Source organism: Chaetodon trifascialis, chromosome 19, assembly GCF_039877785.1.
Source record: "Chaetodon trifascialis isolate fChaTrf1 chromosome 19, fChaTrf1.hap1, whole genome shotgun sequence".
Taxonomy (NCBI): domain Eukaryota; kingdom Metazoa; phylum Chordata; class Actinopteri; order Chaetodontiformes; family Chaetodontidae; genus Chaetodon; species Chaetodon trifascialis.
This window is the reverse complement of record NC_092074.1, coordinates 16,615,078-16,640,608: the sequence shown is the minus strand read 5'-3', so window position 1 is coordinate 16,640,608 and position 25,531 is coordinate 16,615,078. Positions and strand designations below refer to the sequence as shown.

General features: G+C 41.8%; 5 protein-coding genes across 6 annotated transcripts in view; 2 read left to right on the top strand and 3 right to left on the bottom strand.

Moving 5' to 3' along the window:
• Positions 1-25,531, top strand: part of LOC139347511 (mitotic deacetylase-associated SANT domain protein-like) — a 340,723-nt gene that overhangs the window by 181,015 nt on the left and 134,177 nt on the right. The window lies entirely within an intron of this gene.
• LOC139347394 (voltage-gated potassium channel regulatory subunit KCNF1-like) lies at positions 1,755-4,449 on the top strand. Its single transcript, XM_070986961.1, has one exon. It carries the CDS (start codon positions 1,997-1,999, stop codon positions 3,494-3,496), a length of 1,500 nt encoding a protein of 499 aa, XP_070843062.1. The 5' UTR covers positions 1,755-1,996; the 3' UTR covers positions 3,497-4,449.
• On the bottom strand, positions 17,713-18,729 carry LOC139347274 (leucine-rich alpha-2-glycoprotein-like). Its single transcript, XM_070986701.1, has one exon. The coding sequence runs from the start codon at positions 18,727-18,729 to the stop codon at positions 17,713-17,715; it is 1,017 nt and encodes a 338-aa protein (XP_070842802.1).
• Positions 19,746-21,047, bottom strand: LOC139348012 (leucine-rich alpha-2-glycoprotein-like). Its single transcript, XM_070987941.1, has 2 exons — positions 20,912-21,047; positions 19,746-20,746 (listed from the first exon to the last, which is right to left on the bottom strand). Exon 2 carries the CDS (start codon positions 20,742-20,744, stop codon positions 19,746-19,748), a length of 999 nt encoding a protein of 332 aa, XP_070844042.1. The 5' UTR covers positions 20,745-20,746; positions 20,912-21,047.
• Positions 22,682-25,531, bottom strand: part of LOC139347509 (rho-associated protein kinase 2-like) — a 29,504-nt gene continuing 26,654 nt past the window's right edge. Inside the window, exon 32 of one of the 2 annotated variants that reach the window (XM_070987174.1) lies at positions 22,682-24,207. In XM_070987174.1, the coding sequence (XP_070843275.1) occupies positions 24,204-24,207 (4 nt within the window). In that variant the 3' untranslated portion in view covers positions 22,682-24,203. Of the gene's footprint in view, positions 24,208-24,805; positions 25,282-25,531 lie in introns of those variants that run through there. The other variant, XM_070987175.1, reaches the window with a different exon arrangement.

Here is a 25,531-nt window from a genome sequence, read left to right as displayed (position 1 = left end):
AATCAAAAGTATGGGTAGTAGGAGGAGAATGGCCATTGGCAGCGCTGCATAATGGTATATTATAATGCTGGATCATTACAACTGATGCAATAACCTGTAACAATTACCTGACTGTTGTGGCCAGCTGAAGAGGAGATGGATTGAAAATGGATGGAAAACGGATTGAATCACAAGCCACCACTTTTACAGCAATATTTATATATTTCCTTACAAAACTGCTTATGTAAACAAACTCTCAATTTCTCAGATTTGATAAAGTCACTGTAATCTCAAGACAGTTAAGTCCTTGTCGTTGTCAAACCACTAATTTACTCAGATCCACTGGTGACAGTCCAATTTAATTTTATAACCTTAGGAAAATTAAAACAACTTAAAGGCACTTTATGAACTTTGGGGCAAAGTTTGACTCCGCTGCACTGCAGGTTTTACTTCACAAGTTCTTGTTTTGCCCTAAGAATGTACAATAGTCTGCCACAAACTTTACATTGTTGTTTTAATCACTTATTAATGGATTCCTATCCTCAGTGGTCTGCACCATTGTTTGGAAGCAGGAAAATTATAGCCTGTGGCTACTGTAATGTCAGGGACCTACCACTAGGTGGAGACAAACAACAAGGTAAAGCGCTGTTAAGGCGCTTTTCTGGCCAGCCTGTCTGCCGATCAATAATTCAGAGCGGGCTACTGCGGAACCATTCAGTTCAACTCAGAGTACAAGTTTTGAGAAATCTCTGAAAATTTATATTACACAGTATAAAAGCCAATAAATTCATCCAATGCTCCAACTGACCGAAGTCGCATGTGTAACCCTCAACCATCACCTGACACAAACAGCATACAGTAACACAGGTTTTTACAGTTGCCTGATGTTTTTGAGTCCATTCTCTATCAGATTTAGTGATTATTACTCAGCCTATTACTCTTTTCCGTCGGGGTTACTTGCTGATAGACTTGCTGATAATGCATTCAAAATGGATGATGGATAATGCGTCTGGAGTATAAGGGAAAAGATTCTCCAAGGTGTTATTGTAGAAAAAAAAAGGGGGGGGGGGGTGATTTAGTGGAATCTTTTAATCGGCGACCTTTAACTAACTGTTGCTTCTTCGACCCGCCACCAAAGCGGAGTGCTTGTCTCTGATTTCTCTGTTTGTACATTTCATTACATGCCGCCGAGATTTATGATCTGCTGCGCCTGGCTGCACTGCGCTGCGTCAAGACAACCACACGCAGACGGAGCGCGGCCGGAAGACAAGGAGACAGCCTTAAAAATAAAAGCATAGGCTGTTAATGTGCAGCGTTAATACTTGAAACGACTGATTCACACAGCCTGTGGATTTTTTCATTTGAGCTTTTGCCTTTGTTCAAATATTCAGTGCTTTCCTCGGTTATTTTGAGAGATATTTATTGTTCTTTGGGTAATTTCCTCAAACAACTCTATGTTCTTAGGGTTATTCTTACGATTTTCATGTAAGGTGATTAATCACGAGGCTGGTGAGGCAGATGCGTTAGTAAAGAGAAGGCCAAAAGCTGGAATAAAAGCTATAGCAGAAAAGTTAGCAATGGAGAGTGTTTTTACTTTTACTACTTCTAAAACAGCGCAGTCATGTTGCATTTAGGGTGTGTTCCGTCATCAAGAAAAAACAAACCAAAAACACCCAACTTTTCGTTGAAAGTGATAACCGGAAGTGTAGTGATTTCATTGCAATTTACTTGACATTACGCGCACTTCAATGCCAACTTTCTCGGAGCGCACAGGCGCACTGTTCACTGCCAAACACGGTCGTGTTGAACGGAGAAGACTTCGCGCTGCAGTCACCCCGATCATACATTTAGGCCTATTTATTTTTTTCTCACCCAGAACACAGAGATTAGAAGATTTGTGAGGTTTTACGCACAGCGCCAGAGCTTCTGGTGACTTGCGTTCACTTCGATACGGCACACACTTTAGTGAAAATCTCGACGAGTTGGATTGCTTTGTGGCGGACTTGTTGTCAGCATAATGTGGGGGATCCAGAGGACGCGGTATGCGGACTGCAACGGCTCTGAGGCCAGCGAAGAGGCAGAGATTGTTGTTAACATCGGCGGGGTGAAACAGGTGTTATATGTGGACGTGTTGAATCGCTACCCGGACACCCGTCTGGCAGAACTGGTGGACTGTTCACTGAAGTCTTCTGAAGAAATATCTTTACTCTGTGACGACTACGATCCTGACACAGGGGAATTTTATTTTGACAGAGACCCCGAAGCATTTAAATGTATAATTGAGCTGTATTATTATGGAGAGATTCACATGAAACGAGGCATCTGCCCGATTTGTTTCATGAAGGAGATGGAGTTCTGGAAAATCGGCTCCGATTTTCTGGATGAATGTTGCAAATGCCACCTGAAGGAGGTCGAGGATGAACTCGCAGAAATTGCAGAGAAAGTGAGAACTATCCTGGTGGACCGTGAGGGAGATCCGTCTGCAGGAGGCTGGCAGCGCTTCCAGATGTGTCTCTGGAGGCTGATGGAGAAGCCGGACTCCTCGCTGCCCGCGCACATAATCGCTATAGTTTCTTTCATCTTCATCCTCGTCTCCTCCGTGGTGATGTGTGTCGGGACCATCCCCGACCTGCAGGTGGAGGACGCGGAGGGTAACCTGTCGGAGCACCCAACTCTTGAGGTCATCGAGACGGTGTGCATCGGCTGGTTCACTATCGAATACCTCCTGCGTCTGATCTCCTCCCCAAATAAAATAAAATTCGTCCTGGCGTTCATGAACATCGTCGACTTCATGGCGATCATGCCCTTCTTCGTGGTGCTGATTCTGACCTCCTTCGGCGCCGGAGTGATGGAGCTGGCTAACGTGCAGCAAGCAGTGCAGGCTTTACGCATAATGCGCATTGCGCGCATTTTCAAGCTGGCACGACATTCATCCGGACTCCAGACCCTCACATCTGCCCTGAAGAGCAGCTTCAAAGAGCTGGGACTGCTCCTCATGTATATGGGCGTGGGGGTCTTCCTTTTCTCCGCATTGGGCTACACCATGGAGCAGAATCACCCGGACACCTTGTTCACCAGCATCCCACAGTCGTTCTGGTGGGCTGTGATCACCATGACCACGGTGGGCTATGGAGACGTCTACCCTAAGACCACTTTAGGTCGGTGTAACGCGGCCATCAGCTTCCTGTGCGGGGTGATCGCCATAGCGCTGCCTATACACCCCATCATCAACAATTTTGTCCTGTTCTACAACAAGCAACAGGTGCTGGAGACTGCGGCCAAGCATGAGATTGAACTGATGGCTCTGCGCTCCAGCGACAGGGAGCAGGAGGCTGCACCCGGTGCCCATAAACACGTCTGCGGCGCAGGGGTGTGGGACAACGCCATGCGCTCCTGTCACAGCGACACATACATCCCCTTACTGAAGGATCCCAGGGGAGGGGCAGGGATCCAGACCCCCAGCATGGACACGAGCTTTGAAAGCACAGCCGAGGCCACTGAGTATTTCATCTCATGAACACTGAAGACGCTGCATCATGAAAAACAAAAGATAAACATCAACAAAACATCAAATTCATTGTTCATTTCTGACTTATTCAAACTTAACCCGCACAATTCAGGGTTAACCCATGAAGGAGACATGCTTGTAAATAGCCGCGCAGAAATAATAGGACCAGGAACGTTCTCCAAGGACCTTTAATGCATTTGAGGAATCGCGCCTATTAAAGGGACATGAGTGTGAGATACGGACCTGATGAGCTGTGCCTTTGCGCAGTAACTCCCTGTAGGCTTTGGGGTTCTGTTTGAACAGCCAGTACACATGTAGACTTCTTATATAACTCCCCCCATATCCCCAATCCTCACACTCACACTGTAGACTGCACTGTAGCTTATTCCTTTGTACAGAAATATATATCACAATGGATGGTTGTTGTTTTTTTAAAAAAAAAATAACAAAAAATGGTAGCTCTTCCAGGAGAAAAGAGAACTCTATAGTTACCCCATGATATGTTTATCACGTACAGGCATCTCAACTGTGGGTATGTAATAGCGATAAGGACTTAAAATGCCACACAAAAAAGTCTACAGACATACAATATACAATCGAGAGAGGTGATGGGTAGGAAATATATAAGCAACATATCACCAGTGCTGTTCTTTCTTGGTTCCGTGTGTGATCTTGCCATCAGTGTAGTTTTGTGTAATTGACACAGTATGATTGTGAGGTAATGTATCAGATATAAAAACCCCTCCACTGTGCAGGAAAGTTAAAAGCAGTGACTGTGACCAGACAGGGTCATGTTACCAACACCGGCACCTCTGAAGCTTCTCTGGCTGCAGGACACGTTCCTGTGATGGGTTTAAATTTTGCAGCAGCCGTCACCACTCTGCTCCTCCCCGGAGGTTCAGTGGAATAACTTGACCACCAAGTTATGGTGTAACTACACTGGAGGTCAAGCAAAAAAATAATCCTACTGGCTGACTTATTTAACTTAAAAGATTTTATTTCTTTTTCGGAGTGACCTGAAAATCTGAGCAGAAAAACAGGAACTGTGATTACAATATAAATAAAAAATGTGAGTAAAAATATTCATAGGGTGTGTGCCTGTAAACCGTGTGTCACAATGCATTATTGCTCTTATTATGATGAATCTTCAAATGATGATGCATTTTTTCCCCACTCTAAATGGGCTTAATGGAGGCTGTATTTAAAGGTTGCATTTTCACAGTTTGAAAGGCCTCACCTCCTACACCATTAGCCTGAGTGACATAAAACTTGCTGCACAAATAGAACAGTCCTTAGAAGCTACATTAGTTGGCACAGTGGGGGAGCTATAATTAATATTTGACATGTCGCAGATGTCGGTGGTTTGATTTTGATTTTGATTTATGTCAGTGTTGTGCTTCTGTGCTCAGTCTTATTTAGTGAAAGTTTATGAAATGAGCATGATGTCTTGAATGTAAATATACCTGCGTTTTCCCACCAGAACCCTGCAAGTGAAGAAGAAGAGAAGGGCATTAACAGCAGCAGGTCGTAACGTTGTCACGATACCACAATTGTCAGAAATGATTCTCAATACCTCTTTCAATACCACAGCAAAAAGAAATAAAAATCACAGGTACACAAAATAGCATAATTTTTCTCTTTTTAAATTAACAGCCCGCACACAGTGCTGCGACAGGAAAAGTCACTGAACACACATACCGACACATTTGTAATAATGTCAATAGTAATTCAGTTCAAAAATTCATTTTCCTCTGTCGATCTTTTTTATAACTTCAGTATTTTGAGTATTTATATATTATTGAATGTATAATTAACAGAGATCATATGATTTTAAGCATGTGCTATCGAAAAAGTATGCAAGTAATGATCATTTTTGACAACCTAGCAGGCAAGCTGAAAGTGAAATGATGCAGTGGAAGAAGGTTGGATGTATCTGCCCTCAGCTACAGTCTTTGGGTTCAACTTTCACCTGAATCAACTTGAATTTTCCCCTTCACCTCAGGCAAACTGCAGAGCAGTGGTTTCCAACCTTTTTTTTAAATCTGATATTCCTCCAGACTCCAAATCAACTCAACTTCAGACATCGCTCAACGTGTCCTGAATGTGTTCATTTAAATAGATTCTAAACTGGATGTTAAAGGTGTTAATTATACAGTATATAACTGGATATTGTCTTTTTTTTTAAACATGGAATTGAACCGTCAGTCAAGTAGGTGGGTTCATGTTTCAATTAGCTAATTTTAATTAGCTCTTGAGTCTTGCTTGCTACCAAGTTTTCATGCGTTGTCAATTGCAACACTGTTCAGGTTTTGATTTGCATTGTTTTAATATTTTTAACATCTTTCCATGTCCCCCTGGGAATCGCAGCTGTAAAGTCAAAGTTAATTGTAACTGCAACCTTCAGTCCAGCCTCAGAAAAGAAGTATTCACCACCGCAAATACACATTCTGTCCCATAATACAATCGTAAGGTAGGAATGTAATCTTCACAACGTTTTATGTAGGACTTGAAAATGCAGATGTTATTCTGGTGCGTTTGAAGAAGCAGTCAGTGTCTGGCTTGATGGCGGACTTAAAAGTAAAGTACTGTGATCACTACATCACCTGTCATTTCTAATGGAAGGAGGAAGGGTGATGCGTCTTACTGCTGCCTTACTGACAGGATGTCTGCATCAGTCACAGGGACAAGATGTCACTTTGTTTGATTAGTAAGAGGCCGCTGATTCAGTATCAGCCACCTCTTCCGTTATGTTTTCCGCTGAGTTCCAGTCGAAGTTATGCAGCCTGAGAGAAAGATCATGAGGGAGGTCAGGCAGGACTCTGCAGGCTGTCCGCCCACACATGTCCTATACAGGACTCTGCTATCTCTCCTGACCAGCAGCAGATTCACACATGTCAAAGCCTGGAGAAGGGGCTTTGTTCAGGCTGACAGGTGGAGCTGGGATGTCAAAGGTGTGCATTGTGTAATGGAACAATGTTCCTCCAGCAGATGCAAATGCACATTCACATTCACGTTCAAATTTAGATTTACAAGCACACACACACACACACACACACACACACACACGCTGGCCCGTACAAACATTTCCCGCCCTCTCCACCGCCTACCTACTGGGGCACGCAAATAATTGCACAGACACATACACACACTCCTTCACCCATATACCCACAGCCATGCGCGATCCACTCTGCAGTGACCTGCTGTGATCCACTGGCTAATCACAAATTTTTACACCCACATGTTGGTCATCTGTGCCATTCAGTGGGTGTTTAAGATAGGACGTATTCTTGAGCATTTACTCAAAATTGTGCTCATTATCCCTTCACATAAATTGTCTAAATATAGTGAGAATTTCCAGCTCACTAATGGTTGTTGCTACAAAATCAATGATTTTTTTCCTGCATGTTCACAGTCATTAAAATCCAGAGACAGATTCTATATGAGAGTCTATTTTTTTGACAGTTCTGGAGATATGGTGGGCAAGCCGCCACGCTTAAAATGTCTACCTGACTCATATGACTTGGAATAGAAATTTGTCTGATGCATGTGTACGTGCAACACAGATTTTTCTAAATCCTCTATCAGACTAAAGGGATCGCAATCTGCGTAGGTGTGCGCCTGAGGAAAGTTCCTCAAATCCTCCAGCTGGTGATTAAAATACTTTTCTGCTTTGTTAATGCTGTTTGCATTACCTTGCTGGCATTTCATTCCATGACTAAGCCAACGTGCAGTACGGGTGGAGAAGAACAAGAGGAAGTCTGTGCATGCCATGTTTGTTCTCTGTGTGTGTATTTCATTAAATCTAGTGTTAAATCAGGATGCTGTAAATAAAACACGGACACGCCACCTGAATCCGCAGATACTTTGTACTGTTTGCATGTGTTTCAGGGAGTTGATTCCCGAAGCTCATGTGCTCCATCCAGCTGCCTCCCAGCTCTGATTGTTTCCTGATGACGTACTGGCATGTTGGTATTGAGTTACACCCAACCATTCAGATGACAGCACGGACACACAGAGACCCCGCTTGCCTTTGCCTGCTCCCCTCTCCCTCGACCTTTAGGACTGGGATCTTTTTCTCCTCACGTCTCCTGTCTAAAAATAGGGATATCCCTGTAGGTAGTTTGGTACAGAGATATAGAAGTTCAAGATAAACTCAAGCTAATTATGTTGTGCTTGTGTGTCCCTAAACAGCTGTTTCTTTATGGTTGTTTCATGAATGTTAAAAAGTGGTTGCAATAGGAAAAGGAACATGTCCATTCAGCTTTTACAAAATTTGGTAGCCTTTGATTGCAAAGTAAACTTCGGACTGAGATGTAAGATGTAGTTGAAGGGCCAAGGACTTTAGACTACAAGTATGTGACAAGGATGAGAGAAAAGTAATGAAAGAGACAAGAAAAACTTATTTAAAAACAACAAAAAAGAGACATTCAAACACACCACAGAGAAGACATTGTACTCAAGACTACACTTAAGGCATATCTACCCTTTAACAGCACAATAGGGATACTTTAATGGATTCATATCCTGCAGATGATGGTCAAACACATTCATTTGAATAAGAATGTGGGTGCATTATGCTGTGGCTTTACAGCCCACCCCTCTGAGCGCTATCTCCTTTTGAAGGATATTTTCAGCTGCAGGAGAGGGAAAAGGTAATCTCCCCGATGTCACATTCAGAAGAAGAGGAAAACCACGAGCATTATTGTGCGGCAAATGACATTCATTTTTTAAACAGGAATGTTTAAAACGCTGCGTAGGTGCTGCCTGGAGCACTTTGATTCAGGCAGAGAACTGCATAAAATTGCTAGACAATAATTACATAGATTAAATATGACCTTTTACGAAATAGCAGAATAGGATGATGCACTTAAACCACTCAACCCGTCTGCAAAAATGATTTCCATATCTTCTTTTTCGCCTAACCTTCTCACTCCTTCCGCTTCTCTCAGCTCTCAGAATGTTCTCTAGCAAAATCATCACGTCTGCTCTTGTGGGTTTATAAGGACATGGATCAGAAATTGCTGGTAAAATTTATTGAACCTGCAGAGTATAATACACTTCCATTTGAGAAATCACATCGCTCATGCCCAGTCAGTGTGTTGTTTCAGATGCCTTACTAAATGGCCTTGCAGCTGACTCTGCCAAAACCTGCCAAGATGTCACCGTAAGTGTTAAACAATGAAATCAATACAGCCGTGCCTCCGCAACCTAAACACTGACCGGTGGAGATGAAGTGCAGCCTTCTGCTGCATGCTGGTACATTACGCTGGACTCATAAAGATGGAGAAAAAATATAGCTGCAATGCATTGTGAGAAAAGTGATTTGCCTGGATAATAGTTCTCAGTGGTGAGCCAGTTTCTTTTTGTCAGACGGACTAATAGAGCCGTGATCTGCTGCAAAGCCTCTGCTTCAGCACAGAGTTGAATGAGGGTTTGCAAACACTGAGTTTCTGCTTGGAGACAACAGCAGGAGAATACTAAGTGAGGAGTTATTGTGTACTGATACTGTGTGTGTTTGTGTGTACTTATACTTGCTATGTAGTGAGGAACAAGTTTTTAACAGAATGCAGACATTTTTTTGGAAAGTGAGCATATTTTGGCCAGTCTTCACTACTTGAAAGGGCTGTTTGAGGGTTAAGACTTGGTTTTAAGGGTTAGGTTAGGACATGGGTTAGGGTTAGGTGCTTTGTGATGTTTAGGGTCTAAAGACTGCATTATGCCAAAGAGGGTCCTCACAAAGAAATGCAAGTCTGTGTGTGTCTCACCATTTAATCTAAATCAGCGCTGAGTGTCCCAGTGGATTCCAGTCGTGGTTTTATTACCTTTTCTCTTCTCTTTTGATGAAAATAAAGATTTATGCCAAGACTCTGATTGCAAAATTAAACTGTGATGTTCATCATTTTCCAGAAAACCACCTGAGAGGAATAATGTGTGTTCAGGAGTTCAGCGCTGCCTGTAGTGTAAGCATAAGCGTAGTATCTTGAGATTTGGAGGGGAAGTTATGGCCTCATTCTTTCAGGTCGTTATCGGAGGAGGAGGGGTTTTTTTTTTACCATGCCTTTTATGTGACATAGAGACCGGGTGATTCTGAGCCATCAGAGTTTAATGCTGAGCTTCAAGGAGGTGATGTGGCCTGAACTCACTAAAAACATCTGTGACAGCTGCTCCTCAATACGCTCGCTCACACGCCTGCCCTAACCAGGAAAATATGTGTCTGATTATATTCAGCTGTTATACAGTAAAACCAAGGGGACCAACAAATTGTTTATGAACTCATTACACATATATTGGTTTAGTTAATGATTGTTTCAGGATCCTGGAAATGAAACATTAGTGATTCATTCGCCTTCACAGTGGGCCCAAGTGCAACAAGCAATTTGAATGCTTGGTATATTATAGCTCATTGCTTCTGAATGTGTTTGTTCCTCTTAATTATACCCCTTTGGAAGCTATATATACAACAATTCTTGTAAAAGTTATCATGTTTTGTTATCTTACAACAGTGAATTAAGGTGGATTTAATGTGGCTTCTTTTATGCCAATGAACAGAAAAACAAGCTTTAAAGTGACAAAGTTTTGCGTGAAACTGACTCACCAACAGTTGGACCTTTCAGACACAGGCGTGTCTTCATCAGCAGGAACTGGCAGATAGTTAAAACCTCAGAACAGCTGTGGTATAATCATGGCCTGCAGATTACAGATTTCACGAGGACTCACTTCTCAAGGCCATTTGAAGTATCAAGATCGATATCACGCTCATGCCTGCACGGCAAATATGAAACTAGAGCCTGCAGGTGAATAGCTTAGTTTAGCATACTGGCAGCAGGAGAAACAGCTAGCCTGGCTGCTACATGACTCCTTCTAACGCCACGAATAATCACGTTTCCATATTATACAACATGTTAATTAGTCAGCTTCTGAGGGGACCTTTGCACAGCTGTTTGCCCCTATTGTCAGTCTTTATGCTAAGCTAGGCTAATCACCTCCTTGCTCCTGCTCTGTGCTTCATATAAAAACCAGAGTTTTAGCAATCTTCCTATTTAACTCAGCAAACCTTTAAATATTCTGCTGAAAGTTAAATTCCAAATTAATATGAGAAACTTATGGATTCAGCTGGTTGTGAAGGTCAAAAGTGTGAGGCAGCACTGTTTCCCTCAGGCTTTGTTTGAACCAACTTCACTGAGGGCAAGAAAATAATGGGAAATCCCTGCTTTGTATTCCACTGTTAGGCTCTCAGGCTAACAAGTCCCCCAGTATAAAGAGAACACTCGTTCAGCAATTATGAATATGCAAATTAAAGCCAAAATCCTGGTGCATTCATTCATGTTGTTACCTTCTAATGTATAGTGCGGCGTTCTTTGAATTGTCATTGTTCTGTGTCGCACTCCTTCACACATTACTGCTGTGCTGACGGCTTTGATCGGGCCCCGGCAGTCTGAAATAACAACCTTCCCATTTCTGCCAAGCACAGTCTTCAGATGAACTTGTCCACTGACAGCTTCAAATAACTTTTTCAAAGCCAAAGCTTGCTAAAGCTGCCTCGGTTTACTTAAAAATCAATCCATCCGTTGCTTTTTTAGTGAAAGAATTTAATTAGAAGGTTATAAACAGCAACACATGAAAGAAATACAAGCTCTCCTGTGTACCACCGCCTGCATAATAAAGAGCTACGACGAGGTCTGCTCAGTGTCTGGGACAAGTTGTTTGTTCTTTCTTCTGAGGTGCTTAGTTCATGCTATTTGCTGACGGTCCCCACTTCAAAAATGGCTTACAAAGGGTAAATTTCACTGTATCAGCCATGTGCTAGTGGCCTTGTGTGTCACTTCTGCTGATAAATGTATGGACATCTAATTAAGGAAATTGGCCTTGAGAGACTAAAGCCTCAGCGATAGATCTGAACTGGTCGTCGGTGCACTTGCCACTGCTGATTATCTCATCCAGAGACAATGATGTTTTATGGAGTGGAACACCCTTGTCCCCTCTTGGCTTGCTACAATGATTACAATTAATTTAAGGCTGCAGGTCATAAAAACAATATTTAGTGAGAGTGTCCTGTGGGACATAAGATTTATCTGTGTCTCAGAACTACTCAAACATGCGTCTTCCATGTGTCAAATTGTGACAGCTTTGCATTATTGTAATGGTTCTTGTGGTCTCTGCCCCCGGCTAATGTGACACTCTAAGTGAAGTCTCATTCAAAAGTGCGATATCCATCTTATGAAAGATGTAACAACCACACCCAGAAGACAGATTGCTGCCATCAGTGTAAAACTAACTTGTGAGACATGAGCTCCATTTTGAGTCACTGGCTGTCAAAACAGCAGCACATAAGAGATGTGATTATGTGCACTGAAGATTAAGTGCAAAAAAAACCCCATTTTAAAATAAATCTATCATTTGGAAATGCTGCAGAAATACCTGTTAAATACTGACAGTGCAGATTTTCCTCTATGATTATTTACTAAAAGAGAGATATTTGAAAGAACCCAAATGCATGTTTTTTTTTTGGTAAATACATTTATTTGTTTTCTTGCTGAGAGTTAGACGAGGGGGCCACTGTGACGTGTTTGCATTAAAGGTAGTTTTCAACCACAAAACATGTATGACTGTAAAAGGTGAATTAAAATGGTTTCACAAAGTGTTCCTGAGCCCATGTGTAAATATCCTTCACACAGTCATGTGTTCACAAAGTGGTGAACCTCGCTCCATCCTCCCTTGCGATCGACTGAGCCTTTCCAGGATGCCGCTTTCATGAAACAGTCACCTGTTACCAATGAACCTGGGAGCAGAGGATCTATTTTCTCATTTAACTCTCTGCCAGCAAGTGAATTGATGCCCAAAATGTTGACTATTCATTTAAGTATGGAGCAGGAGGCAGTTAGCCTAGCTTAGCATAAAGATTTCCCAAGTGATAGAGCGTGCAACTCATCAAACTGCAAATATTTATATTTCCACTTGTGTTTGTCTACAGGTTAAACAGATGTGATGCAACATTTCACTCAGTGAGCTCCAGACGTGCTGGCAGCCTCTCGTCTTCATACTAGGTTAGGCTGTCTAGGGTAATCCTGGCACCAGCGGCATCATTAATGCAGAAACATTCCTGAATAATTGATTGCTAATACAGAGATCTTTGCAGGAGCTTGTCAAATGCATGAACCAATAAGTGGCTGACTGACTGCCTCAGCTCATGCCAATTGTTTTTCTTGCTACTTCATCTCAGTCCGCCCTCACAAACAGCCGGCCTGACCCCCTCTTTGCATCAGTGACACATGATCTCCCCCTCAGTAGCCTTGACTGTGTTTCTACATGCTGTGAACAAGTTTCTGCACGGCTCCACATCGACCACCCCAACAACAGGTGAAAGGTCTGTTACATGGACTGCATAAAGCCCCTCTGGACAGGCAGAGGCAGATGATAATCCATGCGAGCTCAGTGTGAGAGGGTGTCAGTGAGCTGACATAAAAACTTATGGCAAAGGATATGAGGAGTCACTGAGGAGATTTAGGCATCAAACATTGATGAAATGCTCTGTCCTTGCCTTTTGTGCTCGGAGGTAATTAAACTCCCTCGGCCCCGTTTGTCCCCTGCGTGGGTCACTGTGGGTGATTACAGATGGGTGGCGAGGTGGAGATCAATCTGAAAGAAAAATGACAGAGGGTGACACAAAAGGAATTGTGTCGACTAGAAAGATTTTTCCTCTTCCAGCAGCCTCGGATCAAAGCTGTACACAGTGCATCTCTGCAGTGGAATATTTACATAATAATTAAAGAGAGTGCATGTGTACAGTCAGACGAGAATGGCGGAAGATGGGGGAGGAGTAAAAGACCTGTCAGTAATTTTTTTAAAGGCTAAAAGCATGTCAGTGGGAGATCAGAGCTGTTGTGTTTCCCGAAGGCGGGCTAATGGAAAAACATGCGGGTCCAGTTCCTCTCTATGTGCAGCTTCACAATGCTGGCGTTAAAATGAGTGACTTTTGAGAGAAGAAAGTCCAATCAATCATCAATCAATAAGCAAATAACCACGGTCTCGTTCATGTCAATACACTCAGGGTTTTATTCCCACAGCTTAGTTTGGTCTGGTAGCACAGAGCAGCTAATGTTAGCTAACTTTGCTGTTTCACAATATCGATCATCACTGAGTCAGTTCACTCACTTCTTTTCTTGTGCTACCATTACACTACATTTAATCATTTTCAGTAGTCCCATACTTATCATTTATTATGAAGCTAGTGTTAGTTTTGGTATGGTTAACTCAAGTTTTATCTGTTTCTGTCTGATTTCTGTCTCCGCCCAAAAACAATATTAGTAAATAGAATTTTATTTGCATTGAAAATTGAGGTTAAAAAAACTCAACAGTAATTTCTCTTCCAAAGACTTACCCGAGAATATACACCAAACGCACTACCAGGCATTTTCAAAGGGCCTATTTCGCCGAAGAAAGTAGTTCCAGCCATTAGAGGTGAGTTCTGTGGATTATCCAGAGTAGCTGAGGGGCACTAAAAGGGTCACAAACGAAGCTTCAACAGCGCATGAATACCTCTCGCTGTTGTGAGCCCCAATAGGGACTCCTGTTGTAAGTCTCACCTCCCTCTCCCCATGTTTCCTGTCTATTGCTACACTGACTGTCAAATAAAAGCCAAATGCCAGAAAATAACCTTTTAAAATTGAGCGTTGTTATCCCCATTAGGACGATGATTGCATCTTACTGTGTTTGATGGCAAGCTTTTCAACCAGGCCTTTCACAACAGCTAAAAACACATTTTCCCTCACATGTTGTTCAGTCTAGTTCATTTAGTACAACCATCAAAATATAGTTAATAAGAGTAAAAGAGATCATTATGCAGAATGGCCCATTTCAGTATAATGTATATTATATTGCTGAATTATAATCATAGATGCTTTAATGTGTATGTTACAGCTGGTTTGGGCTTACTCTAAATGATGTATGCACTTTGAATTCCCCCCGTACATAATAATTTATTTGTTGATTATATTTTGCATTATCTGAATCTGTAATAAGTAAGCAATTTGTAAAATTATCAAATAAATGTAGTGGACAGTAACTGAATAAACACAGTAAGATAGAAAATATCTATATTGTAATTTGATTGAACCAACCCTTCGAACAGAAACTTGAGGCTTATCTGTTGTCTTTGCTTGTTGTTTTCTCATGCTGAAATTCCAGCCACATCATCAAACAGACTTATCAGGGTGTTTTTCCAAGTCTTCAGCCAAAAAACAAACAAAAAAACAAAACAAAAAACAGTCGTATCTGGCTGAGAAAATGGAGCAACATCCATAAACTGATGCTCCATCTCCCATGCATCATTGCTGCTGCTTTGCGTCCTCCATTAATCTTGCTGCCCTTACGTTTGTGTCGCTGTCATCCGGATGATTTTGGTTGACTTGTTTTTAAGATATCCTCACAATTTCTCCCTCCATTTTCTCCATTTTCACTTGTGAGTGGAGATTTTGATGGGTAAGTATCTGACTATTGCTGCAAAGGTTAATATGTTTTCTGTGTGGTTGCTCTATGTTGGGGGATATTGAGGGAGGCTCCATCAAAACCTTCATTCCCGCAATAAAACAGCCTCGATTTGTGGCAGGGTGTTAAACACGGCGTCCATCTCGGAAGAGCCTCCTAATAGCCCATTTCCCTGGAGAGCACAAGAGGCCATTTACAACAACCAATCACACAGTGACGGAAACGGCCTCAGTTTTCCTCACCAATAATGAGATAATGCACAAAGGCAGCAGCACATTTGTTTCCCCGTGTTTATGTTGTCAAGTACAGCCATGATTTATGAGCAGGAGAACAATATTAATAAAATGCAAGTAGGATTATGATAAATGAACACGCAGGTTAATGCGTGGGATTATGCTGTTTTTCCACACTCACCTCCTTCATCCACATATGGTAAAATTGATTACACACGCTAGATGAGGGCTGTAAGCTGCAATGCATGCTGGTCTTGAACATGCACAGGTTTGAGACATAAACAAAATACTGTCAATCCTGAGTAAAAAGCGTGGGAGGGTTGATAAAGGGCTCAGTGGGAGTGTTTTATTGTTGTTAAGTGCTTGCATGGTAATGGCCTCAAGCTCCGGATGGCAACCACAGTGTGACTCCTCTCACCCACCTTCAGGCAGGCTTTTAATGAGTCTAACAGCCAGTTTTCTTATTTTCAACCTGAGTTCAAGAACACATAATGGAGGAAGGTGAGTGTGACCTGCAAAATATCAAGGTTGAGAACAAAGGTGCACGGCTGCCATGAACAGATGTGTCTATTAATGTATGAGTGTCTTGCAGGGGAAATTTTGTCTTGGGATTTTATTTCTTTGTGATTAATTGTACTTCAGCATATCATCTTTGCCTTGACCGTCCTGTCGTGACCCTGTGGTGAAAACCGAGGCAGGAAAAGACTTTACTGTAAAACATGCTAGAAGTCATGTTCAGCTGTGGAAGAAATATTCATATTCTTAAAGCCAAATATTAGAATATAAATGGCAAATCTTGCATTTAAAGCAATAGTTTGTGAAATTTACTTAACAAAAATTCAAAATTTTGCACTAAACTGCTCATTTTGCACTGAAATGTGAGCTGTGAATACACTGTTTTCCAGTTGTCTGAGCAGCGCATGTGAAAATATTTTGGAAATTCTTCAGAAATGGAAGACAGTTAACAGTTGATAGTCAACTGATTGATGAAAAACTGCACCTCACATGACGCATAAAAACATTATAGAGAGCTCAACTCAGTTTAATACCCAGAAATATACATTCAGAGACATTCTGCGTTGGCTTATTATGACAAAAATGTCAAGTAATTATTGCACTGTTGTGTGCTAATGAGCACCTATCAAAAACGATCACGTCTCCATAATTGCAGCACCAAGTCAGAGAGCTACACTGATTTTCAAGTGCATGGAAACCTTGCCACTGACCTTTTAGATTTCAGATGTCAGTCAGTCCTCATTAGCTGACAGTACAGCAGCGAGCCACAGATCCGGCTCCATTCCTCCATACTGATCTCGGGAGGGAAGGAACGGAAAGCTCACGATTACACACCTACAAACATCAGAGCCTTGGGGGTTCATGGGAGCAGATGGAGATTAAATGTCTTGCCCAAAGAGCAGCAGTAGTTGCTCAGAGAGAGGTGAGTGCCTTTGTTCACTTTACCCACAACAGATGTTTCCACCTCGAAGGAATTCTCATAAAAGGCAATCAGGATTTGGATGAACAAAACCCACTTTCTCAACCTTTAACCTCCAGGATACAATACAGAGAGGCAGAATGAAAGGCATACATCAAACCTCTGAAGTTTTCCGTCCGTTGTTTGGGAAGCATTTACAAACAAGGTTTCATTTTCATAATTAACAGTCTCCAGAGGAGGCAATGTTTCATATTTCATTGGAGTAAGAACTTACATTTGGGGTGCACTCAATGTGATAAAGGCTTATGTGTGCATAGAGAAAATATTCACACACATATATACACTATGAGAGAGAGTGAGACTTAAAGAAAGAGAAAGAGAGAGACATTTAAACACATCCAGAAGAGGTCATCTGCAAGACTCAGCCATTGCACTGCCCACGCACTCCCACATTCTCAACATCATTAAAAACAAAAAGGCACGACTGAAACAATGGTGCAATCTGTGATGCAACCAACAACAAGTGAGACGGATCTGTTGGAAAAAGCGTTCACCGTAAGAATCCTGAAAAACACATCAAGGACGGAGGAAAGAGTGTTTCTTTTCTTAGTTGCATCTTTTTGGACTACAATCTTAAATGCCCTTCTCAAGAAAACATCCTCAATCCTTTAAGACAGTGTGATTAAAAATCTAGTTTGTCCGTGCTTTGTATTATATTCATTTACATTGAGATTATGTGCCTCGCAGAAAGAAATGTCATTAATCAGAATATGTTAGCATCGAGGTCGACTGAGTAAATTGGCTCTTAAATGAGCCGCACTGTCTGTTCATCCCATGGCTTTGTGAATTTATTGAGCATCTTACGCCACCCAGTGGGCTGGACAACATCCAAGCAATGGAGAGATCAAGGAGAGATCATCAGAAAGCAGTAGATAAAAGAATGGATCATTAGGTTTTATTCAGCTTTTAATACAGTTGAATATATCTGAAGAATATACAACTTCACATAAGATTTTAGTGGAATGTAGAAGGCAAAAGGCAAATATCCACTCCACTGTGCCACCTCCTCAGCACTAATTTTGAATCTTCTGAAGTCCAAGCTCAGCACCAGTTAAAGAGACCACTTGTCGATGTTTAAGAACTTCAGGACCTGCGCAGGTCACGTCCTCCAAAAACAAGACATTTTGAGGATGGACTGTGAGCCACTTCCACAGATACTCCATCCTCTCATCGCACACCCAGGGGTTTCCTGCTAAGATGATCTGGAAGGAGGATTTTCTGTCATCCAGCAGCCCTGAGGGGAAATGCTGCAGCTGATTCTGATTGAGCAGCAGGAGTTCGAGATGTTGGAGACCCTGGAGGAGGGTCGCCGGTAGCTCTCGGAGCTGATTCTCCTGTAAAAACAGTTGGGATAGTTTCAGGTTGTGGGTGAAGATTGTGGGTTTCAGGGAGCTTAATTTGTTACCAGCGAGGTTCAGTGACTCCAGGCGGCGCAGGTTCCTCAGGGCTTCTGGTTGTAGATCTTGCAGATTATTGTCACTCAAGTCTAGAGTCTCCAGGTTGGGCAGTTTGTGGAGCAGAGCAGCGGGCACACCTGTTAAACGGTTTCCAGACAAGTCCAGCCACGTCAGGCTGCTGTTCCCATTAAACCACTCAGCATCTGCTTTTTCAATCAGATTATTCTTCAGTACAAGACTACGAAGTGAAGCATGGCTGAGGACATTTGGAGGTAGACGGACCAGCTGATTACCCGTCAGATCCAACGTGTTCAAGTGAGGAACGTCCTTCAGTAGATCAGAGGGGAGGCTTGTCAGGTTGCAGTGATACAGCTGGAGGTTGTTTAAAAGGGGAACAGCGCTCAAATGGCTGGCTGTAATACTGCTGAGGTTTGAGGACTGGATGGATAGTCGAGTGGTGTTGGAGGGTAAGCCATGAACAGGGAAATGTGTAAGGGAGCCTTGGCTGCACACCACCTCAGCACCTGAAGGTGGAAAGGAACAGGAGCACAGGTCTGGGCAGGAATGGGTGCCTCTTTTTTGGTAATGGCATTCAGCCAGTGCAGTGAAAGTCAGGAGTATCCACAAGTTCATCTTTAAAGCACTACACAAACGAAGCACATAGACGTATGAGAGACAGAGTCATACAGGGTGTCAAGAAATGTAATAATGAAACCACAATCTGAAAATCTGATCATATAGCCATAATCCTACCTGAAAGGCACAGCAGACTTCCTTCTGTGCTTCATTACAGACTTGGTTTTATACAACGTTGAGTATATTTGTACCCAGCAGTGAGTCAGGACAACATGTTGCAAGAGGCAAACAAAGCCAAGCAAACAAACCAGCTCATCAACTGGTGAGTGGTTACTTTCTTCTGTACTTTCCAAAGGTACAGATATTACATCACACAAATCAATATTTTTCCTTCATCCCTGCGAGAAGATTTAATTTAACTTAATCCTTCAATCTGCTGTCGTTATCAAATAGTCTTTAATTTGGCTTTCTCCTTTTGAAGAGCATACAATCTCTTAAAGGTATAGAAGGAATTTGGGAAACATGCTTATTTGTTGCTGAGCGTTAGATGAGAAGATTGATAACACTCTCATTTCTGTCCATTAAATGTGAATCTATAGGCAGCAGCTGATGATCTTAGTTTAGCATACAGGGTTAAAACAAGGGGAGACAGCTAGCCTGGCTCTGTCAAAAAATCTCCCCATCTGCACATCTAAAGCTCACAAATTAAGAGGTTATATCTTATTCGTTTTATTGGCTCTTTAGGAGGTGCTGGTAGATAGATTTATTTAACAGCTTTGGCCGGAGCCAGGCGAGCGGCTTCCAGGAGTGATCTTGTATCTAAATCTCAGCAAGGGAGAGACAAAGCGTATGTTCCAATATGTCAAACTTCTACCTTTCACGACACGTTTTATCTGCAATTAAAGTTCAAGGAAAGACAGAAACTCTTAAATGCTCTCTTTACTCATATCACATTTAATCATACGTTCACATTACAACAACAAAGGAGAATTTTTCAGTGATTGAAAAGTGAAGCAGCTATGGCAGACTGTTCTGGGTACATTAGATAATAGCCAGTATGAGGATGGAAAATATTAAGACTGCAGGTTTAGTTCACTTTCTGTCAGTGACATTATTGAGCGCCCCACCAGAGACGGAGGACCGGCACATGTGATGGTCTGTGGCAGGAAGACCTTCTTCTTGTTTTTCTGAAGCCACCTCCAGAGGTACTCCACCTTGCTATCGCACAGCCACGGGTTAGAGGTGAGGTCCAGCCCTTCGTCGTCCAGGGAGTCCAGAGGGTCCAGCAAACCTGCAGGGATGTGGCTCAGCTGGTTGTCCTCCAGACTCAGGAGTTTGAGCTGACTGACCTCCTGGAAAAGCTCCTGGGGGAGCTTGTTCAGCTTATTCCGAGAGAGGAACAGATAGGTGAGATTACGTGTGCTCTGAAATATAGATGCATCCAGGGTGATTAGCTTGTTGTTTTGCAGGTTTAGCCTCTCAAGTTTGGTCAGTGGATCCAGAGAATTTGCAGAGATCTTCTCCAGACGGTTATTGGAAAGGTCCAGATTCTCCAGGTGGGGCAGCTTCTGAAACAGGGCAGCTGGGATCTTCATTAAACGATTCCCAGATAAGTCCACCCAGGTGATGCTGCTGTTATCAGGGAGCCACTCAGCATCAATTTTTTCAATCAAATTATTCTTCAACACCAAGTTGACAAGCGGGGCGTGGTGGAAGACATCCACAGGCAGATCAGACAGTTTGTTTTCAGTGAGATCCAGAGTGTGGAGGTGAGGAACGCCTCTGAGAAGATCAGGAGAAAGGTTCTGCAGATGATTGTTGTACAGGTGGAGACCCTGCAGAAGGGGTGTAGCGTTCATATGCTGCTCGGTGACGGAGGTGATGTTCGTGAACTGGATGGTCAGCAAGGTGGTGTTCTCCAGGAGACCCTCAGTGGGGTACTCCGTCAGGGGAACCTCATTACAGACCACCTCAGCTCTTCTGTGGTAGCATTTGCAGAGTGCCGGGCAAGACAGAGCGCCATGGCAGAAATGTGCCAAACAGAAGAAAGCAAGAATGCACCAGGACTTCATTACTGGAACAAAAGAAGGAGAAGACGGAGAATTAAACATGAGGATGTGCAAAGGTTTAAATATCCTACTGAAGTATTTCACCATTGCAAAACATCCGATAAAACCAGAGATCATTTCCAGTTCATGCACACAATGTTCAGTAACATGAGTAACAAAATTAAACTTACTGTTGTTTTCCAGTTGGAGGAGTATCAGCCAGACCGCTCCTTATATTAGATTCAGCAGCGTTCGCTTGCAAATTAGCGAGTCATTTGGGGAGCAGAATCCCCCAATCTAATCATTACTCATAGAGTAAACAAGGACCCGTCACTACACAGTCATTCGTCAAGGACAGGCAGTTGCAACAGACTGTGTGACTCTTACCTGCAGGGAAAGTACAAAACCTGGACACTTAGTTTATGTAGGTTTGTTGAATATAACACTACAGTTCTTCTACAAATGTCTGATTCTGAAATATGATGTTCGATGTGTTACTGTGAGCATATGAACTGAATTGTGTGTTGTCTGATGGTTTGCCGCTGAGTGAAAAACCTACATGTTTACATTATTTTGTACTTTGGATTTTATAAAATGTGGGGAAACAGGAGGCGTGTGGGTGGAAGAGAGCAAGTGAGAGAGGTAAAAATGCATGATCATCAACTTACAGTTAGGTGGATTTGATTAGTTTTGCTGGAAATTAAATGAATCATCAGCTCATGCAACAGAATGTTTGGCAAGAAAGTATTTGCATAGGTGACAAATGTTAAACTTTTGATGTTAGATAGCAGCAAGCTCTCTCTGGAAAATTAATAAGTTTTGAACACAAATTCAATAAAAGCCTTTTTCTAAACACTGAATTTTAGTTATATTACTTGGGTAAAATGTGGTGGTAGTATTGTTATTCCATGTAAAATCTTACTCAGTAAAGAGGAGTTTGCTTAAGGACTGCACTGAACAGTACAGTCCTTAAGCAAATTTACTTATTACATACAACAACATAGAACATCTATTAGTCATTCAAGTATGTGAGGTTACACATTATTCATGCTTCAATTTCTTTGCATGACACGTGGCAAGAAAGCAGTGGTGAAGCAAGTATGCATTTCATTTACTTCAGTAAAAGTAGCAATACTGCAATAAAAAATTGCTCCATTACAAGTAAAAGTCGTGCAGTATTATTAGCAAATGATGAATGTTTTGCCGTTATCCAGTACATTGCATTATCAAATTATTATTACTGATGCTTTAATGTTTAAATAGCATTTTACCATTGGGCTTATTTTAACTTTTGTATATACTGATGGGTAATTTAATAATGATGCATGAAATTTATCAGCACACTGTGTGTTTTCTATTTAAAATTAAAAAAAAAAAGTGAGTTGAAGTATAAAGTAGCGCGAAATAAAAATACCTTCAATGCGTACTTAAATACAATCCAGTACTTAAGTAAACGTACTTACCACCACTGCAGGAAACACATCATCTGTAGACATGTAAATGAAAAGACCGGCGCTAACAGAATGTTTATTCATGGTGAGGAGGAGAGACAGCAGGAGGAGGCTGCGTGCCACCTGAGGTCACCGTGGTCGGTACAGGCAGGCAGGTACAGCAGGTTTCATGGTTATTTAACCAGAGCATACAGTCACACAGCTGATAGCGAGAATGGATTAGACCTGCAGTATGAAATACGATTTTAGCAGATGGGCAACATGATGAACCATTACATTATGTATGATGAGTGCCAGTTGGCTTTAGGCTGTTCTGAAAGATTTATTTCAGTCAAGCCCACTCACTCCACATGCACTTGCAAGATAGAGACAAGCCTATTCTGGTGTAGTTCAAAGTCTCCTAAAATACACTGTAGTCAGATATAACACCTCTGAGGGATCCCTGCAGTGTTTCTTATAACATGTCTGCATTTATCATGTGCAAGAAGGACTCTATATTAATCTCACTGCACCGTTTGGTATTGTTTATATGGTGACATCACTTTAGCATTACTATACAGCGTACACTCGGAATAAATTGCCATGATTTGTAATGAGTATATCTGCAAATAGATAAGATCTCACTGGTACCATGCTAATAAGTCCAGGGAAACAAATAAATTTGATATAACATGTTAATTAAAAAGCTTTAGAGGTGCTGGTAGGCAGGTGGAGTAAGCGTAGCTGCTGTTTCCACCTGTTATCAGTCATTATGCTAAGTTATGCTAAAATAAACTAAGCTAAGCAGCTGCTGCATACTCCTACTACTCCTACTAATAATGATATTTCATACAGCATTTTCCAAAACAAAATTACAAAGTGCTAATACATAGACATATACAGCGTAGCATAATATTTACAGATATGAGAGTGGTATCAATCTTCTCATCCAACATTTGTCAAGAATGTAAGCAAATGAATGTCGCCGAGTTCATGATTTGTGCTCAACTGTAAATTTGATCTCACTGATAACCGCACTAAAAATTCAGCTGCAGCGCAACCTGGGAATATGTGGGTGGAGAAATGAAATTCAAACCCCAGGTTATCCCCAAAAATGTCAAAAATAAAAAAAACCTCACTAAGCTTGATTCTATCTGCACATATTTCATTTACTGTCTGTCTCCTGCTTTGATGCGGTTATCTATGTTACACCAGAGGGCGAAAGGTTGCATGAAATACAGACTGAAAGCTTTCAAATAAAGACATTAAGGAACAAAATGACATTAGAGCAAGTCTTTTGAACGCTGTAAGTCATGGTGTGACGTGCAACAGAAATAAATGGAGGCCAATCCCACATGAAGGATTTTCATCAATGAACAAAAAAATGCATTATTCATTTTCAGGGTAACAGAATTTATTTGAATTTGTCATGAATGACGAGAAGGAAACACATTGTCTCTATTCATGTCACATTATTCTGTCTTGTGTCGAAATGGATCTACTTTGTGTAATGAAATACGTCCAAGAAACCAAGACTCAGAATGACTCAGTAAAACTGTCCATTTACAGGAAAAGCATATACTGTATAATGTGCTGCTGACTTGTATCCATAAAAATAAACCAATCATATACTATGAGCTACACTTCTGTGTTTGAATACACAGACAGACCTCTTAAACCTATGTACAAATGTTCACACGCATGCCTAACACCTCACAAACACAAATCCATGTGAGTCACTGCATCTGATGTCCATGTTTTTGTCATGATGATTATAAAATAAGGCAGCTTTAAACACCGTCTGTCGAGCTGAGGTTTTCAGATGAAATCTCGCTCTAGCATGAATACTGCTCATTTTCCTCTTGTTAAAATGACAAAGACAGTCCCAGTTCTCACGACGACAGCCAGTTTCTGTGAATGTTGCTGTCCACGATTAGCATTTTTTTTTTTTTCAGTCTACTTCGCAGAAAAAAAATAACACATGTAGGCACTGCGTCCAGACTGTGGCCATTAATCCACAGAGATGAAAATACACATCTTTGATCAGCCAGGGTTAACTGTGAAGAGAGGGAGAGAAAAAAGGCGATGTGAAAACCTGGGATGCTACCAACAGAATGGCTGGACTTCAAAGGCACACCCACACAAAATCCACACATATTACACAAGGAAGCTTTCCTGTAGCCACACAATACATGAGTGAAATGCATAAAAAGCAGACAGATATGGGAATAATCTTGGTCTGCATGTTTCCAAGAAGTAAAATATCAAAGCTTATTTTGGGAAATACACTTATTCGTATGAAATGTGAAGCCACGGTCAGCAGACAGTTAGCTCAGCTTAGCATAAAGGCTGGAAACACGAAGGTAGCAAAATCCACCTACCAGTTACAAAGTAAAGGTGACAAGCTCTGGTTGTACAATGGTTTATGTGCCAAAGTGCTGTGTTTGATTAAGCTCCATGGTGCTTTATTACCTACAGATAGAACCAAGCTAGAAATACTTTCTAGAGCACCAAACATGGATTAATCCGCTACTGAAAATAGTCCCCAGAAGTATCCTCCAGCTTGTTTGAGGAAAAACTACACTGAGCAGGTTTTCCAGAAAATGGCTGGACCTTTTTGAAAAAATCAGACTATATATTTGTGAGCATCCAGTCTTTATATCAAGCTAAGCTAACTGTCTGCTGGCTGTAGCTTCATATTTAGTGGTAATGATCCCTTCACGTAACTCTTGTCAAGAAAACAAATAGGCGTATTGCTATTAGTTTTGCTTTAATATTTGACTTCATGCAAACATGCAGGCCAAGATTATTCCCGAATCTTTCTGCTTTTTGTGCAATAACCATGTGCAGCACTCATATTTCCCAAACCGTCTGACAAAGTATTATTGTCGCAATGATGAAGTTCAAACTCCAAGTTTTCCACTCAACTGTGAATTCAGAAATCACACAAAAGACATGCTTCTGGCCACATTACGGCCTTCTACTAACTGCAACCACGCATGCAGAGGTCCAGTTACCCTCCGTCCCCCCTCTCTCACTTCCTTCAGAAGAACATATCATCATCATCATCATCATCATTATCGACATCATCCAACGACCAACTCCAGTCTTTCAGGCCAAACTCTAGCAATCTGAAACATGAAGTATGAGGTTTACTGTGGGGTCAAAAGCCTTCAGTGCTGGGGCAATACATGCCAAGTTCACCTGGGGGCAGTATAGAGCTGTGAGCAGTTAATTGACTGATTGAATGCTGCTTGTTACCATGAGCAGACAGTTAATTGACACAGCAGCACAGCACTACGGAGGGCGGACAGGCGCAACAAGCTCTGCTACTTACAGTCTCCCAGCATGAGAGACGTTAGAATGGTGAGGTCAGAGGTG

Coding starts and splice junctions, on each gene's coding strand:
- LOC139348012 (XM_070987941.1), bottom strand. CDS start 20,744: ATGAAGTCCTGGTGCATTCTTGCTTTCTTCTGTTTGGCACATTTCTGC.
- LOC139347274 (XM_070986701.1), bottom strand. CDS start 18,729: ATGAACTTGTGGATACTCCTGACTTTCACTGCACTGGCTGAATGCCAT.
- LOC139347394 (XM_070986961.1), top strand. CDS start 1,997: ATGTGGGGGATCCAGAGGACGCGGTATGCGGACTGCAACGGCTCTGAG.